The following is a 19,072-nucleotide window of genomic DNA, read 5'->3' on the forward strand; positions in this document are numbered from 1 at the left end:
TTCCTTCTTCCCCTGGTGATGCTCTGTGCTGCCCTGGAGGCTGATGTCTGTCCCTGCCCTCCCCCAGGAGCTCACGGGCATACTGCCCCAGGAGTACCCCCTGAAGCAAGGGGACAGGCCCCCCAAGGTGCGGCGGAGGATCGGCACCGCATTCAAACTGGACGAGAAGACAATCATCTTGCAAGGAGCGGTAAGGAGCCCGGGGATCTCTCCTTGGTGTTAGGCAGTGCGCAGATGGGTCACAGCCACCACTGCATGGTAGCTCGTGTGAAATGAGTTTGGAGGGTCTCAGAACAGATCCACAGTCCCCAGCACCCCCACGGGCCCTGTCTGGTGGGCTCTGCTCGGTCGGTCCACAGCACATGAACTGCCTCTGGCTCCTTGCTGGCTTTCTCAGTGCGGAGGCCAAAGAGTGAGGAGGCCCTTCTGGGTTGGGGGAGGCAGCGGTGAGGTGACAGATGCCCATGCCAGACCCGCCTAGTAGATCAACAGAGTCTCCAGGCTGCCTCATTCCATCGATACTGAAAATGACCCAGATGCCTGTCCCAGCCATCTCTGTCTGTCCCTGGCCATCTCCAAGGGAGGAGAGCCCGGCACTGAGATGTCCCAGTTCTTCTTCGAGTGATTGCTCACATCCATTCCAGGTAGGTGTGCGCGCCGCGCGTGCACGTTCGTCGGAAACTTTTTTTTTTTTACCCTAGCAACTCCAGTGGGCCGGCAGGTCGCCCCCTAGAGTGGCGCCGCCATGGCGCTCTATATATACCCCTGCCGGCCCGCCCGCTCCTCAGTTCCTTCTTACCGCCGTGTCGGTCGTTGGAACTGTGGAGCGCGGCTTAGCTGTCCTCCACGTCCCTAGCTCTCCTAGTTCTCTATCGTTTATCTATCGTTCATCTCTAGTTCCATTATAGTTGTTAATTAGTTTGTTAAGTAGATAGTTTAGTTAAATAGTTGTTAAGTAGTTCTTCGCCGGGGGCTTAGCCCTTCCCGGCACCCGGCGTCAGGCTCATGCCTGTTTCGCCGGGCTTCAAGCAGTGTGCGGCCTGCAAGAAGCCCATGCCTACCAGCGATCCCCACGAAGCGTGCCTGAAGTGCCTCGGGGAATCGCACAGATCCGACAAGTGCCGCATCTGTAAGGCTTTTAAGCCGAGGACAAAGAAGGAGAGGGATCAGAGGCTCCGAACTCTCCTAATGGAGGCGGCACTTGACCCGTCGGCTTCGCAGGCCGTGGTATCGGCACCGGCACCGGATCGCTCCGGCACCGAGAAGACTCCTCGGCACCGACCCTCTCCGGCACTGGAATCAGAGCCAAGGCCGTCGAAGTCTGATACTCCGGCCAGGCAGACCCGGCTTGCGCGCCCGGCCTCGACATCGGCCGCGGCGCCGCCGGCACCGTCAACACCGTTGACTCCGGGCCCGGCGGGTCCGTTGAGTCCGGTGCCGCCGAGCTCCCCCATGAGATCTGGGGTTGAGACAGTGGTCCCATCCACACCGGAGACCTTCGCCTCGGCTCGGGACCTTATTGCCCTGACTGAGCCCACTCGGCTGCCACCCCCGGTACCTCCGGTGCGGGTCGTGTCCAGAGGCAAGCCCATGATGTCGGCGCCGCCCAGAGACAGTCGTTCGCCATCCAGGTCCCGACGTCTTGGGCGCTCCAGATCCCGACGCCGCTCGCAGTCCCGGCACCGCTCCCCTCAGCGGTACCGGTCGCACTCGCGGCAACGGTCGGCATCGAGGCGGTCGCGGTCAAGCTCCAGTCGGCGACACCGGCACCGCGACTCCAGGAGCAGGTCCCGACGCTACTCGCCGCACCGGTCGACCTCCCGGCACCGAGCTGGTGGCAGGTCCCGGTCTCGGTCGACCTCCCGGCGCCGAGCTGGTGGTAGGTCCCGGTCGACCTCCCGGCACCGAGCTGGTGGCAGGTCCCGGCACCGAAGCGGCGCCCGGTACCAATCAGGATCCCGGCACCGTGACAGATCCCGGTCCCGATCCCGGTCCCGGCACCGATATGACTCCCGGCACCGGTCCCCGGCACCGAGACGATCCTCCGTGCCGGCCCGCGCAGACCCTTACCATCCGGGGTCGGCCCCACCATGGCCCTCGAGACAGCCGTCCGTATCCTCCCAGACGGACAGCGGGTATGCGCTGGGCACCGACCGGCAGGCGGCGCTGTTTGGTGATCCGCCGCTGCAAGACCAAGGCCCACAACAGTGGGGATTCTGGACACCCTGGGCATACCATCAGGCCCAGGGCCCCCAGCAGCTCCCTGCTAGACCGGCGACTGCGGAGCGTAGGGCCCCTGAAGCCTCCTTGTCTCGCCCCCCTCCCTCCCCGGAAGGGGAGGAAGGATCCAAACAGCAGGACTCCGCTGCGGCTCCGGAGGCAGAGGCGAGGGCTGAGGAAGACCCTCAGTTAGACACTCTCGTGCCTGGGGTCTCATCATCCTCCTCCCCGGATGAGGCGGTGGCGGGTACCTCCTCCAACAGTCCCCCCCCGCTGGATCTCAGGGCGCACCAAGACCTCCTCAGGCGATTGGCTCAAAATCTGAGTCTGCAGGCAGAGGAGGTCTCGGAGATAGAGGATCCAATTGTCACCATCCTCTCTTCTGATGCTCCCACCAGGGTCGCCCTGCCCTTCATACGGACCATCCAGGCCAACGCCAATACTATCTGGCAGTCCCCGGCCTCCATCCCTCCGACAGCGAAAGGAGTTGAGAGAAAGTACATGGCCCCTTCTAGGGGATACGAATATCTGCATGTTCACCCGACTCCCGGTTCACTGGTGGTGCAATCGGTGAACGATAGGGAGCGTCACGGCCAGGAGGCTCCGGCCCCCAAATCCAGAGAAGCCAGGCGGATGGACCTCCTTGGCCGTAAGGTGTATTCGGCTGGGGCGCTGCAGCTCAGGGTCTCTAACCAGCAGGCCCTGCTGAGCAGATACGCCTTTAACTCCTGGGTGGCAGTGGACAAATTTAAGGAGCTGCTGCCACAGGATGCTCGCCAAGAGTTTACGGCCATCTTGGACGAAGGCAAGAAGGTCGCACGCACGGCCTTACAAGCCTCCTTGGACGCTGCGGACTCGGCTGCCCGTACCCTCGCGTCAGGAGTTACGATGCGTCGCATCTCCTGGCTGCAGGTTTCCGGCCTTCCGCCGGAGCTCCAGCACACTATACAGGACCTTCCTTTCGAAGGCCAGGGCCTGTTTTCTGATAAGACAGACCCCAGACTCAAGAGTCTAAAAGACAACCGGGTCATTATGCGGTCCCTCGGGATGCACACCCCCGTGACGCAGCGTAGACCCTTTAGGTCGCAACAACAGCAACAACGTAGTCCGTTTTCCCAGTTCCGCCAGCGGCAGGACCTTTACAGGCGCCGCGGCAGGAACGGCAGGCGCAGGCAGTCTGGGAACCAAGGGGGGCAGAACCAAGGCTCCTCAAAACCCCCGCCTGGTCCTAAGCCTTCATTTTGAAGGTGCGCCCGAGGGCGCGGTAACAGTTTCCCCTATGGATCCTTCCCCCCCATTTTCCAACCGCCTTTCGTTTTTCCTCCCGGCGTGGTCCCAAATAACATCGGACCGCTGGGTCTTAAGCATGGTGCAGACGGGATACCGCCTGCAGTTTGTTTCATTTCCTCCTTCCCGCCCTCCTTCCTCGTCCCTCTTCAGGGACCCCTCTCACGAGCAATTCCTTCGGCAGGAGGTGCAGACGCTCCTCAGCAAAGGAGCTATAGAGGCGGTTCCGGAAAACGAGAAAGGCAAGGGGTTTTATTCCCGCTACTTTCTGATCCCCAAGGCCAAGGGGGGCCTCAGGCCTATCCTCGACCTGCGAGAACTCAACAAATACCTCGTGAAGTTGAAGTTCCGCATGGTATCCCTGGGGACCATTATTCCATCCCTGGATCCGGGAGACTGGTACGCCGCCCTCGACATGCAGGACGCGTATTTCCACATTGCCATTTGGCCGCGCCACAGACGCTTTCTCCGCTTCGTTGTGGGGGCTCTTCATTATCAATTTGCAGTCCTCCCATTCGGCCTGTCCACGGCCCCGAGGGTGTTTACAAAATGCATGGCAGTTGTCGTGGCGCATCTTCGGCGCAACCGTGTCCACGTGTTCCCTTATCTGGACGACTGGTTGATTCGGGGCACGTCGGAACAGCAGGTCAACAGCCATGTCCGCATGATCACCGCCATGTTTGCAAGTCTGGGCCTCTTGATAAACACAGACAAGTCCACTCTGAGGCCCACGCAGAAGGTGGAATTTATCGGGGCCGTCCTGGATGCCACTGTGGGCAGGGCCTCGCTGCCTCTGCAACGGTTCCAGACCATGGCGGCGATCGTTCAACGTTTGCGGTCAGCCCCATTGACGTCAGTGAGGACATGTCTAACCCTGTTAGGCCACATGGCGGCGTGCACTTTTGTGACCGACTACGCTCGGCTCCACATGAGGCCTCTCCAGCTGTGGCTTATCAGTCATTACAGGCCGGCAAGGCAACCTTTAGACATGTTAGTCACAATCCCCCAGAAGGTCTTAGATTCTCTCGGCTGGTGGTTAGACCAGTCCGTATTATGTGCGGGTCTTCCCTTTCACCCCTCTCAGCCCTCGGTATCCCTGACAACGGATGCCTCAGATCTAGGCTGGGGGGCCCACCTAGGGACCCTGCGGACACAGGGCCTGTGGTCCCAGGAGGAGGTGGGGCTCCACATCAACATGCGGGAGTTGAGAGCGGTCCGCCTTGCTTGTCAAGCGTTTTGTCATCAGCTTCAGGGTCGTTGTGTCGCCATGTTCACGGACAACACGACGACCATGTACTATATCAACAAGCAGGGAGGCACCAGGTCCTCCTCCCTGTGCCACGAGGCGATACGACTCTGGGACTTTTGCGTAGCCCACTCCATTCACCTCAGGGCTTCCTTCCTCCCTGGAGTACGGAACACTCTGGCAGATCGATTGAGCAGATCCTTCCTGTCACACGAGTGGTCCCTTCGCCCGGACGTCGCTCTCTCCATTTTCCGGAGGTGGGGTTATCCCCGGGTGGACCTCTTCGCGTCCAAAGGGAACAGGAAGTGCCAAGCGTTCTGCTCCTTTCAGGGCAGGGAGCCGGGGTCGATAGCGGATGCCTTCCTCATCCAGTGGTCAACCCACCTGTACTATGCATTTCCCCCGTTCCCTCTGGTCCACAAGGTCCTCCTGAAGGTGCGCAGGGACAGGGCTCTCGTGATCATGGTGGCCCCGGCATGGCCCAGGCAGCACTGGTACACCATGCTGCTGGACTTGGCCATAGCCGACCCAGTTCCCCTGCCCCTTCATCCGGACCTGATTACCCAGGACCACGGGACCCTCTGTCACCCAGACCTGCAGTCGCTGCACCTAGCGGCGTGGCTCCTGCGTGGCTGACTGGTTCCGAGCTGCGCTGCTCCACGCCTGTGAGAGAGGTGCTCTTGAGCAGCAGGAAACCGTCCACAAGAGCCACATATTCGGCGAAATGGAAGCGCTTCTCCTGTTGGTGCGTAGAGAGAAATCTCCGCCCTATGGAAGTTTCGGTAACCGAGATCTTAGACTACGTTTGGTCCCTCAAAGGGCAAGGTCTGGCCTTATCGTCGTTGCGAGTCCACCTAGCAGCTATCTCCACCTTTCATCCGGGTGCGGACGGTCGCTCCGTTTTTTCTCACCCGACGGTGTCGAGATTCCTTAAAGGGCTGGAACGTTTATTCCCTAACGTCCGTCCCCCTGCTCCAACCTGGGATCTTAACCTGGTGTTGTCCCGGCTCATGGGGCCCCCCTTTGAGCCGTTAGCTACTTGCTCCCTGCTCTACCTCTCTTGGAAAACTGCCTTTCTAGTGGCTATCACCTCAGCTAGACGGGTGTCGGAGCTCCGAGCTCTTGTGGTAGACCCCCCATATACGGTCTTCCACAAGGACAAGGTGCAGCTGAGACCACACCCTGCTTTTCTGCCCAAGGTGGTCTCAGCCTTCCACGTCAACCAAGAGATTTTCCTTCCGGTTTTTTTCCCAAAACCTCACTCCTCAGGCAGGGAGCAGCAGCTCCACTCGCTGGATGTCCGTAGGGCTCTCGCGTTCTACATAGAGAGGACTAAGCCCTTCCGAAAATCCCCCCAGCTTTTCGTGGCGGTAGCAGATCGTATGAAAGGGCTTCCTATCTCCTCCCAGAGGGTATCCTCTTGGGTTACGTCCTGTATCAGGACCTGTTATGACTTGGCCCATGTCCCTACGGGCCGTGTGACTGCGCATTCTACCAGGGCGCAGGCGTCGTCGCTGGCTTTCCTCGCCCGCGTGCCCATCCAGGAAATCTGTCGGGCAGCGACCTGGTCATCGGTCCACACCTTTGCTTCCCACTACGCCCTGGTCCAGCAGTCGAGGGAGGATGCGGCCTTCGGAACTGCAGTGCTCCGTGCCGCGACTTCTCACTCCGACCCCACCGCCTAGGTATGGCTTGGGAGTCACCTACCTGGAATGGATGTGAGCAATCACTCGAAGAAGAAAAGACGGTTACTCACCTTTGTAACTGTTGTTCTTCGAGATGTGTTGCTCACATCCATTCCACACCCGCCCTCCTTCCCCACTGTCGGAGTAGCCGGCAAGAAGGAACTGAGGAACGGGCGGGCCGGCAGGGGTATATATAGAGCGCCATGGCGGCGCCACTCTAGGGGGCGACCTGCCGGCCCACTGGAGTTGCTAGGGTAAAAAAAAAAAGTTTCCGACGAACGTGCACGCGCGGCGCGCACACCTACCTGGAATGGATGTGAGCAACACATCTCGAAGAACAACAGTTACAAAGGTGAGTAACCGTCTTTTCTTGTGAGGAAGCCCAGCGGTGCTGAGGCTTTGATGCTCAGGCCAGCAGGGAGGGGGAGGGGAAAAGGCATTAAAGGGGCAGAATCCATTGATGCTTGATTTGTTCAAGAGTTCGTTAACATTCCAAACTCCACCTCCTGGTACCTCTGCCTCGGCCTCCTCTGCCAGCCCACGCTCTGAGATAATGACCCAGTGCCCAGGGCAGTGCTGGGGGGTGGGGAGCTACTCCCTGTCCGGGGAGGGAGAGGTGGGAGCACATTTCCTCTCGACTCCAATCTTGGGAACCAGCCTGTTCAGCATCTGCCTTAGGGAGCCAGGAGCCCAGTGTGCAGCTGCCCCTCCACCGGAGGCAGGTGGGGCTCTCTCCAGATCCTGAATCATTCCTGGGATTCGCTGCTAGCTGGGGCTGAGTGTCCCTCATGTGCAGTGCTCCGAGGCCTGTGGGCCCATGGGGGCAGAGCGCAGGGCGGGGAACCAGCTCAGACTCCGTATGGCTGCCTTGGGAGGCACTAGCCTGGGGTGCGCTCGGGATCTGGACTTCCCTGGGGCCAGGGTGGATTCTGATCTGTCCAGCGATGCCCCCAGCCCCAGATGTGGTTCACAATGGAACAGACAAGGCTGGAGACAGCTCAGAGACCATCCCAAGGTGTTAAGGCAGAAGGGCCCCTTTGGGAGGAAGCCTTGCCCAGTGGTCAGGGCACCGACATAGGACATAGGAGACCTGGGTTCAAATCCCTGCTCTACCCTGGACTCACTTAGTCTCTCTTGCCTGGATCCCCATAGCTCCTTGAAGTGCCTGGGCAGCTGGGCCCTGAGCCCCTCTGCCGTAATGTGCATGGGGGGATGTCAGTGCATGAGACTGGGAGCGCTCAGTTACTGCAGCAGTGAGGCCAGGTCAGTACCTCAGACACGTCCTGCTGGCTTGTCTGCACAAACTCTCCATGATCAGCGCCTCACGAGCTGGGGTCCAGGCTGCGTCTGCTGGGTCCAGGTAGCCAGGCCCTGCTCTTCTCCCGAAGGCTGAGGTTTCCCCTGAGCAAAGGCCTAGCTGGATGTGGTTCCTCCTAGCCCCAAGTGCCCTGTGGCGGTAGGCAGCTCCCCTGCTCCATTCCATGGCTTGTGTTCTCTTCCCACCTAGGACCCCCTGAGCACGCTGGAGAGAGACCTGGCCCTGCAGCTGCAGATTGCTGCGGCCACGCATCGCCTCTACCGGGAAGAGAACATCAGCAAGCACATCAAGAAGCGGCGGAAGAACATAATGCTGAAGGAGGAGAAGAAGCTGAAAGAGTTGGAGAATGCCCTCAATGAGTGTCGCTTAACAGCCACGCAGGAGCCCAGGGCCAGCAACACAGCCCTTGGCGGTGAGCTGCGTGTGTGGGCCAGATCTCGGCCTACTCCTTCATCACAGCCTGCCTAGTGCAAGAAAGAGTGGGCGTGATCCAGCGGGAGCCCCTGATACAGTCCCCACTGCTCTCCCAGAGATCAAGTGCTTCAGGCTTGCCTGGCTCCAAGGAGCAAAGGGCCCTGCTTGTAGCCTTGGTGTGACTGGGGCCGGCACTATGTGGTTCAGCCCGTGTGAGGGTATGTCCTGCTCTGAGGGTTGGCATGTTAACTGTGTCACAGGACATGTCGGCCAGGGGGTAGGTGGTCACATCCATGACTCAGGGAGCGCCAGCACTGCCCTGATCACCCAGAATGGCTGTCCTGTGGGTTATTGCTACAGCTTCATACTCTGGCAGGATCTCTTGTAGCCCCCAAGAGCTCCATTCGCTTGGGGAGGGTGTCACTGGTCCGTCGGGGCCAGTCTCCCAGCTCTGAAGTTGTTCGGGAATGGCTCTTGCTGAGGAAGGAGAGGACAGGGCCCCACAGCTCAGCTGCCCTTTGGAGGTACATGCATGTGGGCCAGCTCTCCCCGGCTTCCCTGTTGATTAAGTTAAACCCTTGAGCAGGAGATGAAGCTACATTTATCTCAGTTCCCCAAAGAACAGCTGGTGGTTCTGCAGCTTTCCCGGGGCTCCTGCAGCAACCTGTTCCAGAGGTAGTCTCCTCTTCCAGCTAAAAGCACAGGGCTTTGATTTCCTCCAGCAGTGCCTGAGAGAGGGGAATCAGACCAGATGCAGTTTCTCCTGCATGACACCAGTGTGACTGGGAGAAGAATCAGGCCCAGGTTGCCTGAGTGGTCATCCCTGGGGGCAGCACCCTGAACTGCCCGCCCCACTCTGGCTTCACTTTCCTTCCTGGGCTCCGTTTCTCAGTCTCCTGCGCGTCCTGTGTATCCCCTCCCAGAGCTCCCACTGCACCCCACCCCCACCCCGGGCTGTGGCAGGCAGGGCAGGAAGGGTTTCCACAGAGCATTTGTTCATCCAGAAATGCTGATTTGTGCCAAGTGAAGCCATTTGTGGAGTCGATTTGGAGTCAGCGAATCTCCTGACTCAGAAGAACGTGGGGGGAAATGTTTCAAAATTGTTGGAATGGTATTTTCAAAATGAAAACTCCCCGTTTTCCGATTTCAAAATTTAAGCTCATTAGACAAAACAAAGATTTTAAAAAGAGAAACAAGTAGAAACTGAAATAAAATGTTTCAGAATGATTAAAATGAAAACAAAACGTTTTGAGTCACTCCAGCCAAAACTTTTGCAGTGTTTGGTTAACTGATATTTTCAAGAGTTTGACTTTGTCCCAGTGCAAAATGGGAAAAATTTCAAACTCTTTAAAGTGTTGGGGATCCGTGTCTGGGGATGGGGGAGGGGTGCTGAAACCTGCAGGAGCAGCTGCTAAGCCCAGCTCAGCAGAGAGGAGGGGGAGGGGAAACATGTAGGAACATGTGTCCTGCATGGTGCCAGTTAACCCTTCAGGCACCAGAGTGCTCTGTGTCTCCACCAGCTCAATCCCACTTGGGAAGGTCCCATGTTCCTTTGATGGTGCAAATCCCACCCGTTCCACTGCAGAGGCAGCTGCATTGCAGTGGTGGGTGAGAGCCCCTGAGAAGTTGGAGCTCTTGGGACTACAGACAGTTTTATTGTTGCTATATATAGTTAACCACACCCCTTGGAGCCCAGGCAAAGCAGCAGGAGACCCAAGTCCCGCTCCTGTAGGCTGTGTTAGGGGTTTGTGCAGCATCTATGTGCTGCTGGAATCCCAACAATCTGTGCTGACTGGGGCCCCATGGAAAGTCAATGAGATCTGTGTTATGGCCCGGCCGAACCCAGTGAGCGTCTTTGCCCTTCCTCACCTCTGCCTCTTTCCCCACTGCTTCCCTAGAGCTGAGTACCTCGGATGACAGCTCCCTCTCGGATGCCATCCTGCTGGAGGAGGGTAAGGCATAAGCAGGGTTTGGATTTTCCCTTCCTGTGGGCAGGGCATGTGGGCAGGGCATGTGAGCAGGGCCGTGTCTGATGTTGGAAAAAGGGGTATGAGCCCATCTGCTCTGCTCCTCTGGAGATGGAAGCATTTGATGTCGGGTGAGCCAGGGAGGGCTGCTGTGGGGATGGGCTGTGGGGGGATCTGAGCGCAGAGCCAGAGGGAAAGTGATGAGCAGACACTGCGATTCCTGCACCGCTTTCACCCTCCTCATTCTGTTTCAGAAGAAATCCAGGCTCCAAATCATCGTGCTGCCCAGCAGCTCATGGTGCCAGTCCAGCCCGGCACGCCACACAGCTCCCCGGCTCTGCCCGCCCGCTCTGCGCCTCTCCAGCAGCGCGAGGGGCTGCCACCCAAGCAGGGCGAAGTCCCGGAGCTGGAGCGCTCGCCCATCCAGAACAGCCCTTGGAAGGAGACCAGCCTCGATAGGCCCTACGAGAAGCCCAGGAAGCACTCAGCTGAATCCTGCAGCCTGCCAAGGTACAGAGCATGGGTGGCACTTCTTACCCCATCTCCGCTCTGGGGAGCCCTGCTGATCAGGGGGCTGGGGGAATAGCCTTGGAGAGATGCAGTGACCACAGGAGGCATAGAAACAACTTGGCTTGTAAGGCAGGAGAGCCTCAGGGGAAAGTGTTGGGCTGTAGGTGGCCTCTTCCCTCTAAGCCAGCATAGACCCAACCTCGCAGTGGGGTGCTACTGCTGGGACCAGGGGCGGCTCTGGGGATTTTACTGCCCCAAGCACGGCAGGCAGGCTGCCTCCGGGGGTTTGCCTGCAGAGGGTCCACTGGTCCTGTGGCTTCAGTGGACCTCCCACAGGCGGGACCAGCGGACCCTCCACAGGCAAACTGCCGTAGGCAGCCTGCCTGCTGCCCTCACGGCACTGGCAGAGCACCCCCCGCGGCTTGCCGCCCCAAGCACGTGCTTGGCATGCTGGGGCCTGGAGCTGCCCCTGGCTGGGACGGGAAGCCAGAGTGCGGAGACCTGCAGCCATTGCAAATCCAGGGCCCCTGCCTGACGAGTGAACCCACTGTCCTGGCCAGATGTCAGCCGGGCCTGATGCTCTTCATGTCCTGGCCTAGCGGTTTGGTTCTGTGCCATTGCCGGAGGCTCTGGACAGGCTAACATGTGGCCTTGTCTCTCCCCTTCCCCTGGAGGTCACGCCCTCCCCAGCTTCCATTGCTCGATCCTCCCTGGGGTGCTGGGCGAGAGATCATCTGTCCCATCTGCTTTTCCTCTCCCTCCGCTCCCCTGAGGAACGTGATGCCCTGGGTGGGTTGCTGGCAGCAGGGGTTGAACCGGGACCCTGCGTCTAACAGCACTAGCATCTCTTGGAGAAGCTACACACCGATGCATGCTGGTGGGTTCATGCCCAGGCTCTATGGGTCCCTGCAGCGGGGCAGAGTTGCTGTACGGGCAGGGCGCTGATGCAGAGGTTTGTGCGTGGTCCCCGTCTCCCCAGGGCCCTGGGCCACTCTGCTCCCATGGAAGAAGCCATGCAGATGTTGCAGTGGGGTGGGGGAGGGATTCCAGCTCTCTTGCACCGGTCTCTGTTCACTATGCTTCTCCTCAGCAGCCCAGCCGGGACACCCGTGCCAGCGCCTGCCCGCAGCCCAGCCGCTCAGAGGACAGCTGAGATGCCCCCCTATCACTTTGTCCCCATCCAGACCTTGGCCTTGTGGAGGCAGGCTGGCTCCAGTGGGCCGCCGACCCCAGAGATGCAGGCGAGGAGAGGGCAATCCCAGTCCATGAGGTACTGCCCAGCAACGGGCTCTCTCCGCCAGCTGGGTGGCACTGGGCTCAGATGGGGCAGGAGAGGAAGAGAAGCTGTGTGGCCTAGCAGCTATGACACTGTACGGGGGAACTGGCTTCTGTTCCTACCTCTATCACTGCCCTGCTGAGTGACCTGAGGCAAGCCACGTCCCTGCCCCAAGCCTCAGTTTCCCCTCGCACCCATTCTCTGTTTGGCCTGTGAGTTCTTTGGTGCAGGGCTGTCTCTGTGCAGCAAGATGATAGCGGCTGAGGCCTCCAGGCAGTGCTGGTAGGAAAAGATAAGGAGTGAGGGATAAATACAGAATGTGGGTGGGAGACGGGACCCCCAGAAGGGAGACAAATGAGAGAAGATGGGAGCAGCAAGGGAGGGACTGCTCTTGGGGAGCTTCTGATTTTGGTGCTACTGATTTGTTTCCCCCCGAGTGCAAAGCAGGGATGTGAAACCCAATTAGCGCATCCACTCTGAGCTGCCCTCACTCTAGCAGAACCAACTCCTAGCTAGCTACCTTAGCATTGACCCTGACACCCATCACTGTGGTGCCTGCCACATGAAATCACTAGCAAGAGCCAAGTCTTTAGTGGACTCCATGGAGCCTCTGGCTCTGCTCCCTTCTCAAGGTCAAAATTCTGTTGGGGAGGAGGGAGGTTGATTTGTTTAGATGTTATTAATGTCCTCGTTTAGTGTTGGTTAGTGGAGATATGGAGGTGGAAGTGGGGGTCAGCTAAGGTGGTGAGTGGAGTTAAAGGGTGGGCAGGGTTAGGAGGGTGGGTGGGGCTAAGGGGTGGGCAGGATTAAGAATTTAGGCAGAGCTCGGGATGGGCAGGGTTAAGGGCATCTGGAAGGATTTCGGGTGTATTCTCCACTGAGGTCTGGGGGGAGTGCTGGTGTGTCTCTACATTCCCTGCTTGTACATGGTGCTTTGGATTTCTGAGAGTGCTCCTCTCACCCTGAAGTTTGGGTCCGGGCCAGGAGATTCCTTCGCTCGCCCCTGATGCTAGAATACCCCTAAATAGCTTCCTTCTGCCTCCAGGGTGGATGTGTCCCGGGACCGAGCGGAGCCCCGGGGGAGGAGTGTGCTGCCAAGACGACGCCCCACCTATTACACGGTCACCGTCCCCAGCTACTGCTTCCCTCCATCCAAACCCGGCCTGGCCTCCCACTCCATCTACCACTCCAGTTCCGAGGACAGCAACTCGGACGTCTCCAGCATCACGTACGCCCCGTCGCCCGGCAGCAGCAGCCCTGACATCTCCTTCCTGAGGCCGGTGCCCCCGCCATCCACGGAGCAGCCCTCGCCGGTGTTGAGGGGCCCACGTTCCGCAGGGCCAGAGGCAGCGTACCATTACCAGACCCCCCCGAAGCGGCTGCTGCCTCCCAGTTACTTCCCGGCTGTGGAGTATGTGGCTGGGAGAGAGCTCTGCCGGGGCTACCCCTCTCTGCGGGCTGGCAGCCCAGCTCCGTTCCCCTACGAGCAGGACCTGGTGCAGCTGCACTGCCAGCGGCTGGGCCCAGTCCCCAGCCGGCTCATGCGCACCCCGTCCCTCAAGGACTACGTCCCGGGCAGCGGCAGGGCCCTCGCCAAGTCGGCCGTGTCAGAGGAGCTGAAGTCGTGGCACGAGCGCACCAAACTGCGGAACTTGCGGCCCCACTCGCTGGACAGGCAGGGGGCCTTCCGCGTGCGGAACGCGCCGGGCAGGGAGCTGTATGCCTCGCGCTCTGCCGGGCAGCAGGCTCAGGTAGGGCTGGCACCCGGCACGGGGCGGAGAGAGAGCCAGGGCAGGAGGTGCTGCTGTCCCGGGAAAGTGCTGGGAAGGGAACCACTGCACAGCTCTCCGTGTTCAACTCTCTAGGGCCTGGGGCACTTGGAGCAGCTGGGGGGCCCCTTACTGAGCATCACCTCTCAGTGCCCAGTAAGTAAGGGTGAGCTGGCAAAGGAATGTACCAGCCTTTCTCCTTTGCAGGCCTAGGGTCGGTCGTGTCCTGGGTCATACACTGTCCTAGGATGGATCATTCCCCACCTCACACAAATCCCATCGGCAGAGCAGGGTGTGAGGGGAGCCCAGGGCTGGGATAGCAGGGGCTGCGGGTCGGGAGTGAGGGGCACCAGCCGAGCTGTGTGTGAGGGGAGCCCAGGGCTGGGATTGCAGGGGCTGCGAGTCGGGAGTGAGGGGCACCAGCCGAGCTGTGTGTGAGGGGAGCCCAGGGCTGGGATTGCAGGGGCTGCGAGTCGGGAGTGAGGGGCACCAGCCGAGCTGTGTGTGAGGGGATCCCAGGGCTGGGATTGCAGGGGCTGCAAGTCGGGAGTGAGGGGCACCAGCCGAGCTGTGTGTGAGGGGAGCCCAGGGCTGGGATTGCAGGGGCTGTGGGTCGGGAGTGAGGGCTTTGCTGGAAGGGCCTGTTCTGTGGGAGTTCCCAGCGATCCCCTCTCAGCGAGGGCAGCTTCTGCCAGCTTGGACACCCCAAAAATCCAGCATTCGGGCCCCCAGCAGCTCTCAGCTTGTGACAGCATTTGGTCTCTGCGGCTCTGGGCAGGCCCACGACAGGGGCCCAGCACCGTCCATCAGCAGCTCCCTCCTGCTGGGCTTCTGCAAAGGGATCAGCCAGGGAGTAAAAGGCTCCTCACGGAATGGCCACACTCAGCCCAGTGTGGGTAACACGTGACATGTAGAATGGCAGCACCGTAGCCTGCAGGCCAGGCCTTCGCTGGTGTAAATCAGCATCACCGACGCCAGTGGGACAGTGCTGATTGACACCAGATGGGGAGCTGGTCCTGCTGATGCCACTGGAGCTACGGCTGCATGACACCAGCTGCGGCCCTGCTCTTGCTCTCTGAGGTTAATGTAATGGTATTTGAATAGTATCAGAGGGGTAGCCATGTTAGTCTGGATCTGTAAGAGTCCTGTGGCACCTTACAGACTAATAGACGTATTGGAGCATGAGCTTTCGTGGGTGAATACATGCATCCGACGAAGTGGGTATTCACCCACGAAAGCTCATGCTCCAATACGTCTGTTAGTCTATACGGACTCGTTGCAGTATTTGAGTAGTCTTAGCGTGCCTATTCAGGTGGGGAATGGAGTTTATGAATGTTTGAACCTGCCCCCTCCCCATGCCACATGACCCCCAGCAGCGAGCGGGACAAGCCTTTCCCCGGCACGTTTCTCCAGGTCCATGCGGACTGGTCCCGGGGCTGGCGATGCACTGGAAAGCCTCTGAGTTCAAATCTTGCCCAGTTGCTGCTTTTCTGTGGCTGGTTGAATGTGCTGCTGGTCACATCCAGCTCCCAAGAGCCACTGGCAGCCTGGCCCGAGTTACTCCTGCTGGAAGCTGCAGAGAGATCTTGCAGAGGGATTCCCCGAGCAGAGCAGGGCACACTGCCGCTGGCAGTGCATTCTGGGAAGCACAGGCCCTTGGCGAGCACACTCGGTGCAGAAAGGGGCTGGAGAGCCCACGTAGTGAGCTCAGGTTTATCCCATTCGGCTGTGGTACTGGCAACACTTGTCCGACGGGCCCTCCCCCGAGCCACGGCTGTTCTCCTGTCTGGGCAGCTCCCCGCCTGTAGCAGAGGGCAGCAGCCCATGCCAGGCAGGCTGGGGCTTGTGCCTGGATTCCTCCCATCACTGCCCCCGCCAGGAATTAGAGAGCTGATCTCTGCAGTGACACGCAACCCAGCAGCTGTCCTGGCCCCTGGGAGTGCCTCCTGGGGGCGCACAGTCCTGCACACTACACTCTCCTGCGAGCACCCCAGAGTGGGCAGCATGAGGTGTCACGTCACCACTGAGCCTAGCAAGAGGGCCAAGGAATCCCTGGGGTAACTCCACGCACACCCAGCCCCTCCCCACCCACGCACCAAAGGCCAGGCCTACGGCTGCTGTAAGACCATGTCAAAGCAGGGTGCTCTGTGTTGGGGGCAGGGGCCTGGGCACCCCCAGGAGACCGGGGCTCTGCACAGGCTCCATGTGTGACTTTGGGCCAGTCCCTTCCTCCCACGGGCCTGTGCTCCCTGTGTGCGGTGAGGAATAGTGCCGACCCCCCCGGGGGTGTGAGCGGCCGGGATGGGCTGGCCGTTGTCACGCTCTTGCATTGCTGGCTGGTCTAACTGCCCTGACAGGCTCTTTCCTTCACCCCCATGCAGGTGTGTCAGATCCACGTCCTGAAGCGGTCCCCCGAGGGAGCTCCTGTGCAGGTCTACGTGCCAGAGAATGGGGAGGTCATCACTCAGGTCTAGAGCTGGCCTGGGCCTGCTGCCAGGCCCTCGCCAAGAGAGCCCCGCGCCCAGCTGGTGAGAAGCGGTGACAGTGAGCCTGGGCGCAAGGGCTTACTCAGGAAGCCAGCTGGTTGCCCTGGAGGGCGCTAGCAACGGGGCAGGACCCCGGGTGGACCAGTCCTGACCATGTTATTTGGACACTGCCATTTGTAAGGACTCGATTTGTTCTGGTGTTGTCACTGTCTCAGGTGTTTCTCTTTGGACTGTGGGGTGCCTCCTCCAAGAACTCCCCTGTCTGTCTGCCTGTGAGTTTGTGTGGGCTGCAGCAGAGGAGGGGGCCCGGTTTGGGGCAGGACTGGTTCGGCCGCTGGATATTCACCAAGGGACAGACCTCCTTGCTTCACCGGTGTCATACAGCTGATAAGAAGAGCAGCAGTTGCGTTGTGATCATGACAGCAGCTGCTGGGGTGATGGTACTTTGCTAATAGAGAGACACCTGCAGGATTATGTGTTATGGTTCGGTCAAGTGCCAAGGAATTACCCTCTTGTTGATTCAGCATAGAAGCTGCTGGTTTGCCAGGCACCCACCACCTCGGTGCAAATGGCACATTCCTGGAGAATGCAGCAAGGGCTGTCACGATCACAGTATTTGGGCAAGTATCAAAGGGGTAGCCGTGTTAGTCTGGATCTGTAAAAGCAGCAAAGAATTCTGTGGCACCTTATAGACTAACAGATGTTTTGGAGCATGAGCTTTCGTGGGTGAATGACATGCATCCGACAAAGTGGGTATTCACCCACGAAAGCTCATGCGCCAAAACGTCTGTTAGTCTATAAGGTGCCACAGGATTCTTTGCTGCTAGTATTTGGGCAGTTGGGGAATGGGAGGATTTGATTGGTTGCTAGTCTTGTGCAGACCCATAAACCACTGCACTTCTCTCACAGGTACATACCTTGCCCCTTTCTAGGCTCTAGAGCCTTCTCTTCAGTTGTATTGAAGAGAGAAGTCAAAGGAGGCCGTCTGCCCAGCTGTGCCAGCAGGAGGCACAGTTTACAATTGTACTTACCTGGCTCCCGCCTTCTAAGACCTTGTGGCTTGAAACCTGGGGAATACCACCCCACTGTACACACCGGGCATTGGTCAGAATGAGTGACTGGGCAAAGTCCCACAAGGAGTCAGTGGTAAGACGAGGTGGGTTCAAACCCTGCCTCCAATGCCCACCACAGCAATCGACCCCCAAGCCCAGCTGGGAGAGGTGAACAGAGCATTGGCCAAGGAATCACGATACAGTAGAACCTCAGATTCCCAAACACTTTGGAAATGGAGGTTGTTCGTAACTCTGTAATGGTCGTAACTCTGAACATAATGTTCTGGTTCCTTCAAAAGTTTACAACTGAATCTTGACTTAATACAGCTTTGAAACTTTATTGTGCAGAAGAAAAATGCTGCTTTTAACCGTCTTAATTTAAATGAAACACGCACAGAAACAGTTTTTGTACTTATCAGTTTTTTTAAATGTTCCCTTGATTTTTTTAGTAGTTTACATTTAACACAGGATTGTGCTGTTTAGGCCTTTTTTCCCTTGTGTGTCTGCTGCTGCCTGGTTCATACTTCTGGTTCCGAATGAGGAGTGTCTCAGCTCATAACTCTGAAGTTGTACTGGAGTTGCCAAGTCCTTGAGTGACCCAACTATTTGCTGCCTTTGCTTGTGCGCTTGGCGCGGTGCTGGGATGAAAGGGCTGGTTTTCTTCTGCAGTCGAACACAGAACTGGCATTTGCTTCCTTTGAGGCATGTGTGTCCAGGCACCTGGCTTTTCCCACACGCCGTTTACCAGGATGTGCCAAATGCTTCCTGTACAAACATGCCCCAGTGACTTCCTCCTGCTTCAGCCACCTGGGGCGTCCTGAACATTGGCTGCCCAGGTACTTACAGGCCCTTCCCACTGCAGTATCTGGGTGCTTGGCAGTGCCCCCGGCAGGTACCAGCACCATTGTATAGGGCGGGAATTGAAGCCAAAGAGACTAAGCACGCGATCCCTTTGTGGAGTTTAGGCATCTGAGTCCAAAAAAGAGATCCTCACACCCTCCCCACCCGCCCCCAGGAGCTGCCTAAATCTCAGCTGGTGACCACATGCCAGGCCACCTAAGTCCTGAGTGGCTGAGCTGCCCAGTGCCTAAATCCCATGCCGCTGCCTGGCTCCAAGATGTCAAATGGAGTGGGTCCGGCCCAACACAGCTCAGGCAGTGGGCTCTGGGTGCCCCAGTGCATAGAGCCTCCCCCCAGCTGCGGGAGAGCCAGCTTCAGCGCCCCACTCTGCCTGGTGTGGAGCAGGAGTGGCCCCTGGTTAGAGAGTCACACTCGCTCTAACAAGCCTTTATCTGCCATACAACGGAGCTGTTCTGAGAGGGGCGACTGGGAGCGAAGGGTCACAGAGCACCCTTGGGGTGCTCACCTGGGCAGGGCAAGACTAGTTGCCCATGGAGCGGGCAGGGCTCTGCACGCCGGGGGGAGCACCACCAGCGCTGGAGGTGTTCTCCAAGATGGGACGGACCTGCCTTTGGCTCGCACAGCAAGAACAGGTTCACAGCTGTGACTGCTGATCAGCTTGAGTGATTCCCTTTGGGGGCAGGGCTCAGACACGCATAGGGGGTTCCCCACACACCAATGTCCAGGGCCCTGGCCACTTAACCCAGGGCTGGGGATTCTGCCAGGTATGAGGGCACCAAACTTCACCGGGCATTGCTGAGTGTGAATCCCCTTTGTGGGTCTAGCCCAGTGTTTTGCACAGGGAGCCTGTGGCCAGCCAGGACCTGACCCACCATGTCTCCAAGTGCCTTACCCTACAGATCATCCATGAACCCCCTTGTCCTGCTGTCTACCTGGTTCCTGCAGCAGCCCCCTATTGCTCACTACTCTGTGGCATTTATA

General features: G+C 58.8%; 1 protein-coding gene across 3 annotated transcripts in view; it reads left to right on the forward strand.

Annotated features, from left to right (window-relative positions):
* INAVA (innate immunity activator) overlaps positions 1–16,841 on the forward strand; it is a 46,172-nt gene extending 29,331 nt beyond the window's left edge. For 2 of the 3 annotated variants that reach the window (XM_030562662.1, XM_030562663.1), the window contains exons 4-10: positions 68–190; positions 7,946–8,168; positions 10,069–10,122; positions 10,392–10,647; positions 11,738–11,917; positions 12,969–13,674; positions 16,074–16,841. In XM_030562662.1, coding sequence (XP_030418522.1) covers positions 68–190; positions 7,946–8,168; positions 10,069–10,122; positions 10,392–10,647; positions 11,738–11,917; positions 12,969–13,674; positions 16,074–16,166 — 1,635 coding nt within the window. In that variant the 3' untranslated portion in view covers positions 16,167–16,841. The remainder of the gene's footprint in view (positions 1–67; positions 191–7,945; positions 8,169–10,068; positions 10,123–10,391; positions 10,648–11,737; positions 11,918–12,968; positions 13,675–16,073) is intronic. The other variant, XM_030562664.1, reaches the window with a different exon arrangement.
* Positions 16,842–19,072: the final 2,231 nt, after the last annotated feature.

The sequence above is a fragment of the Gopherus evgoodei genome, chromosome 4 (genome assembly GCF_007399415.2).
Source record: "Gopherus evgoodei ecotype Sinaloan lineage chromosome 4, rGopEvg1_v1.p, whole genome shotgun sequence".
Classification (NCBI taxonomy): domain Eukaryota; kingdom Metazoa; phylum Chordata; order Testudines; family Testudinidae; genus Gopherus; species Gopherus evgoodei.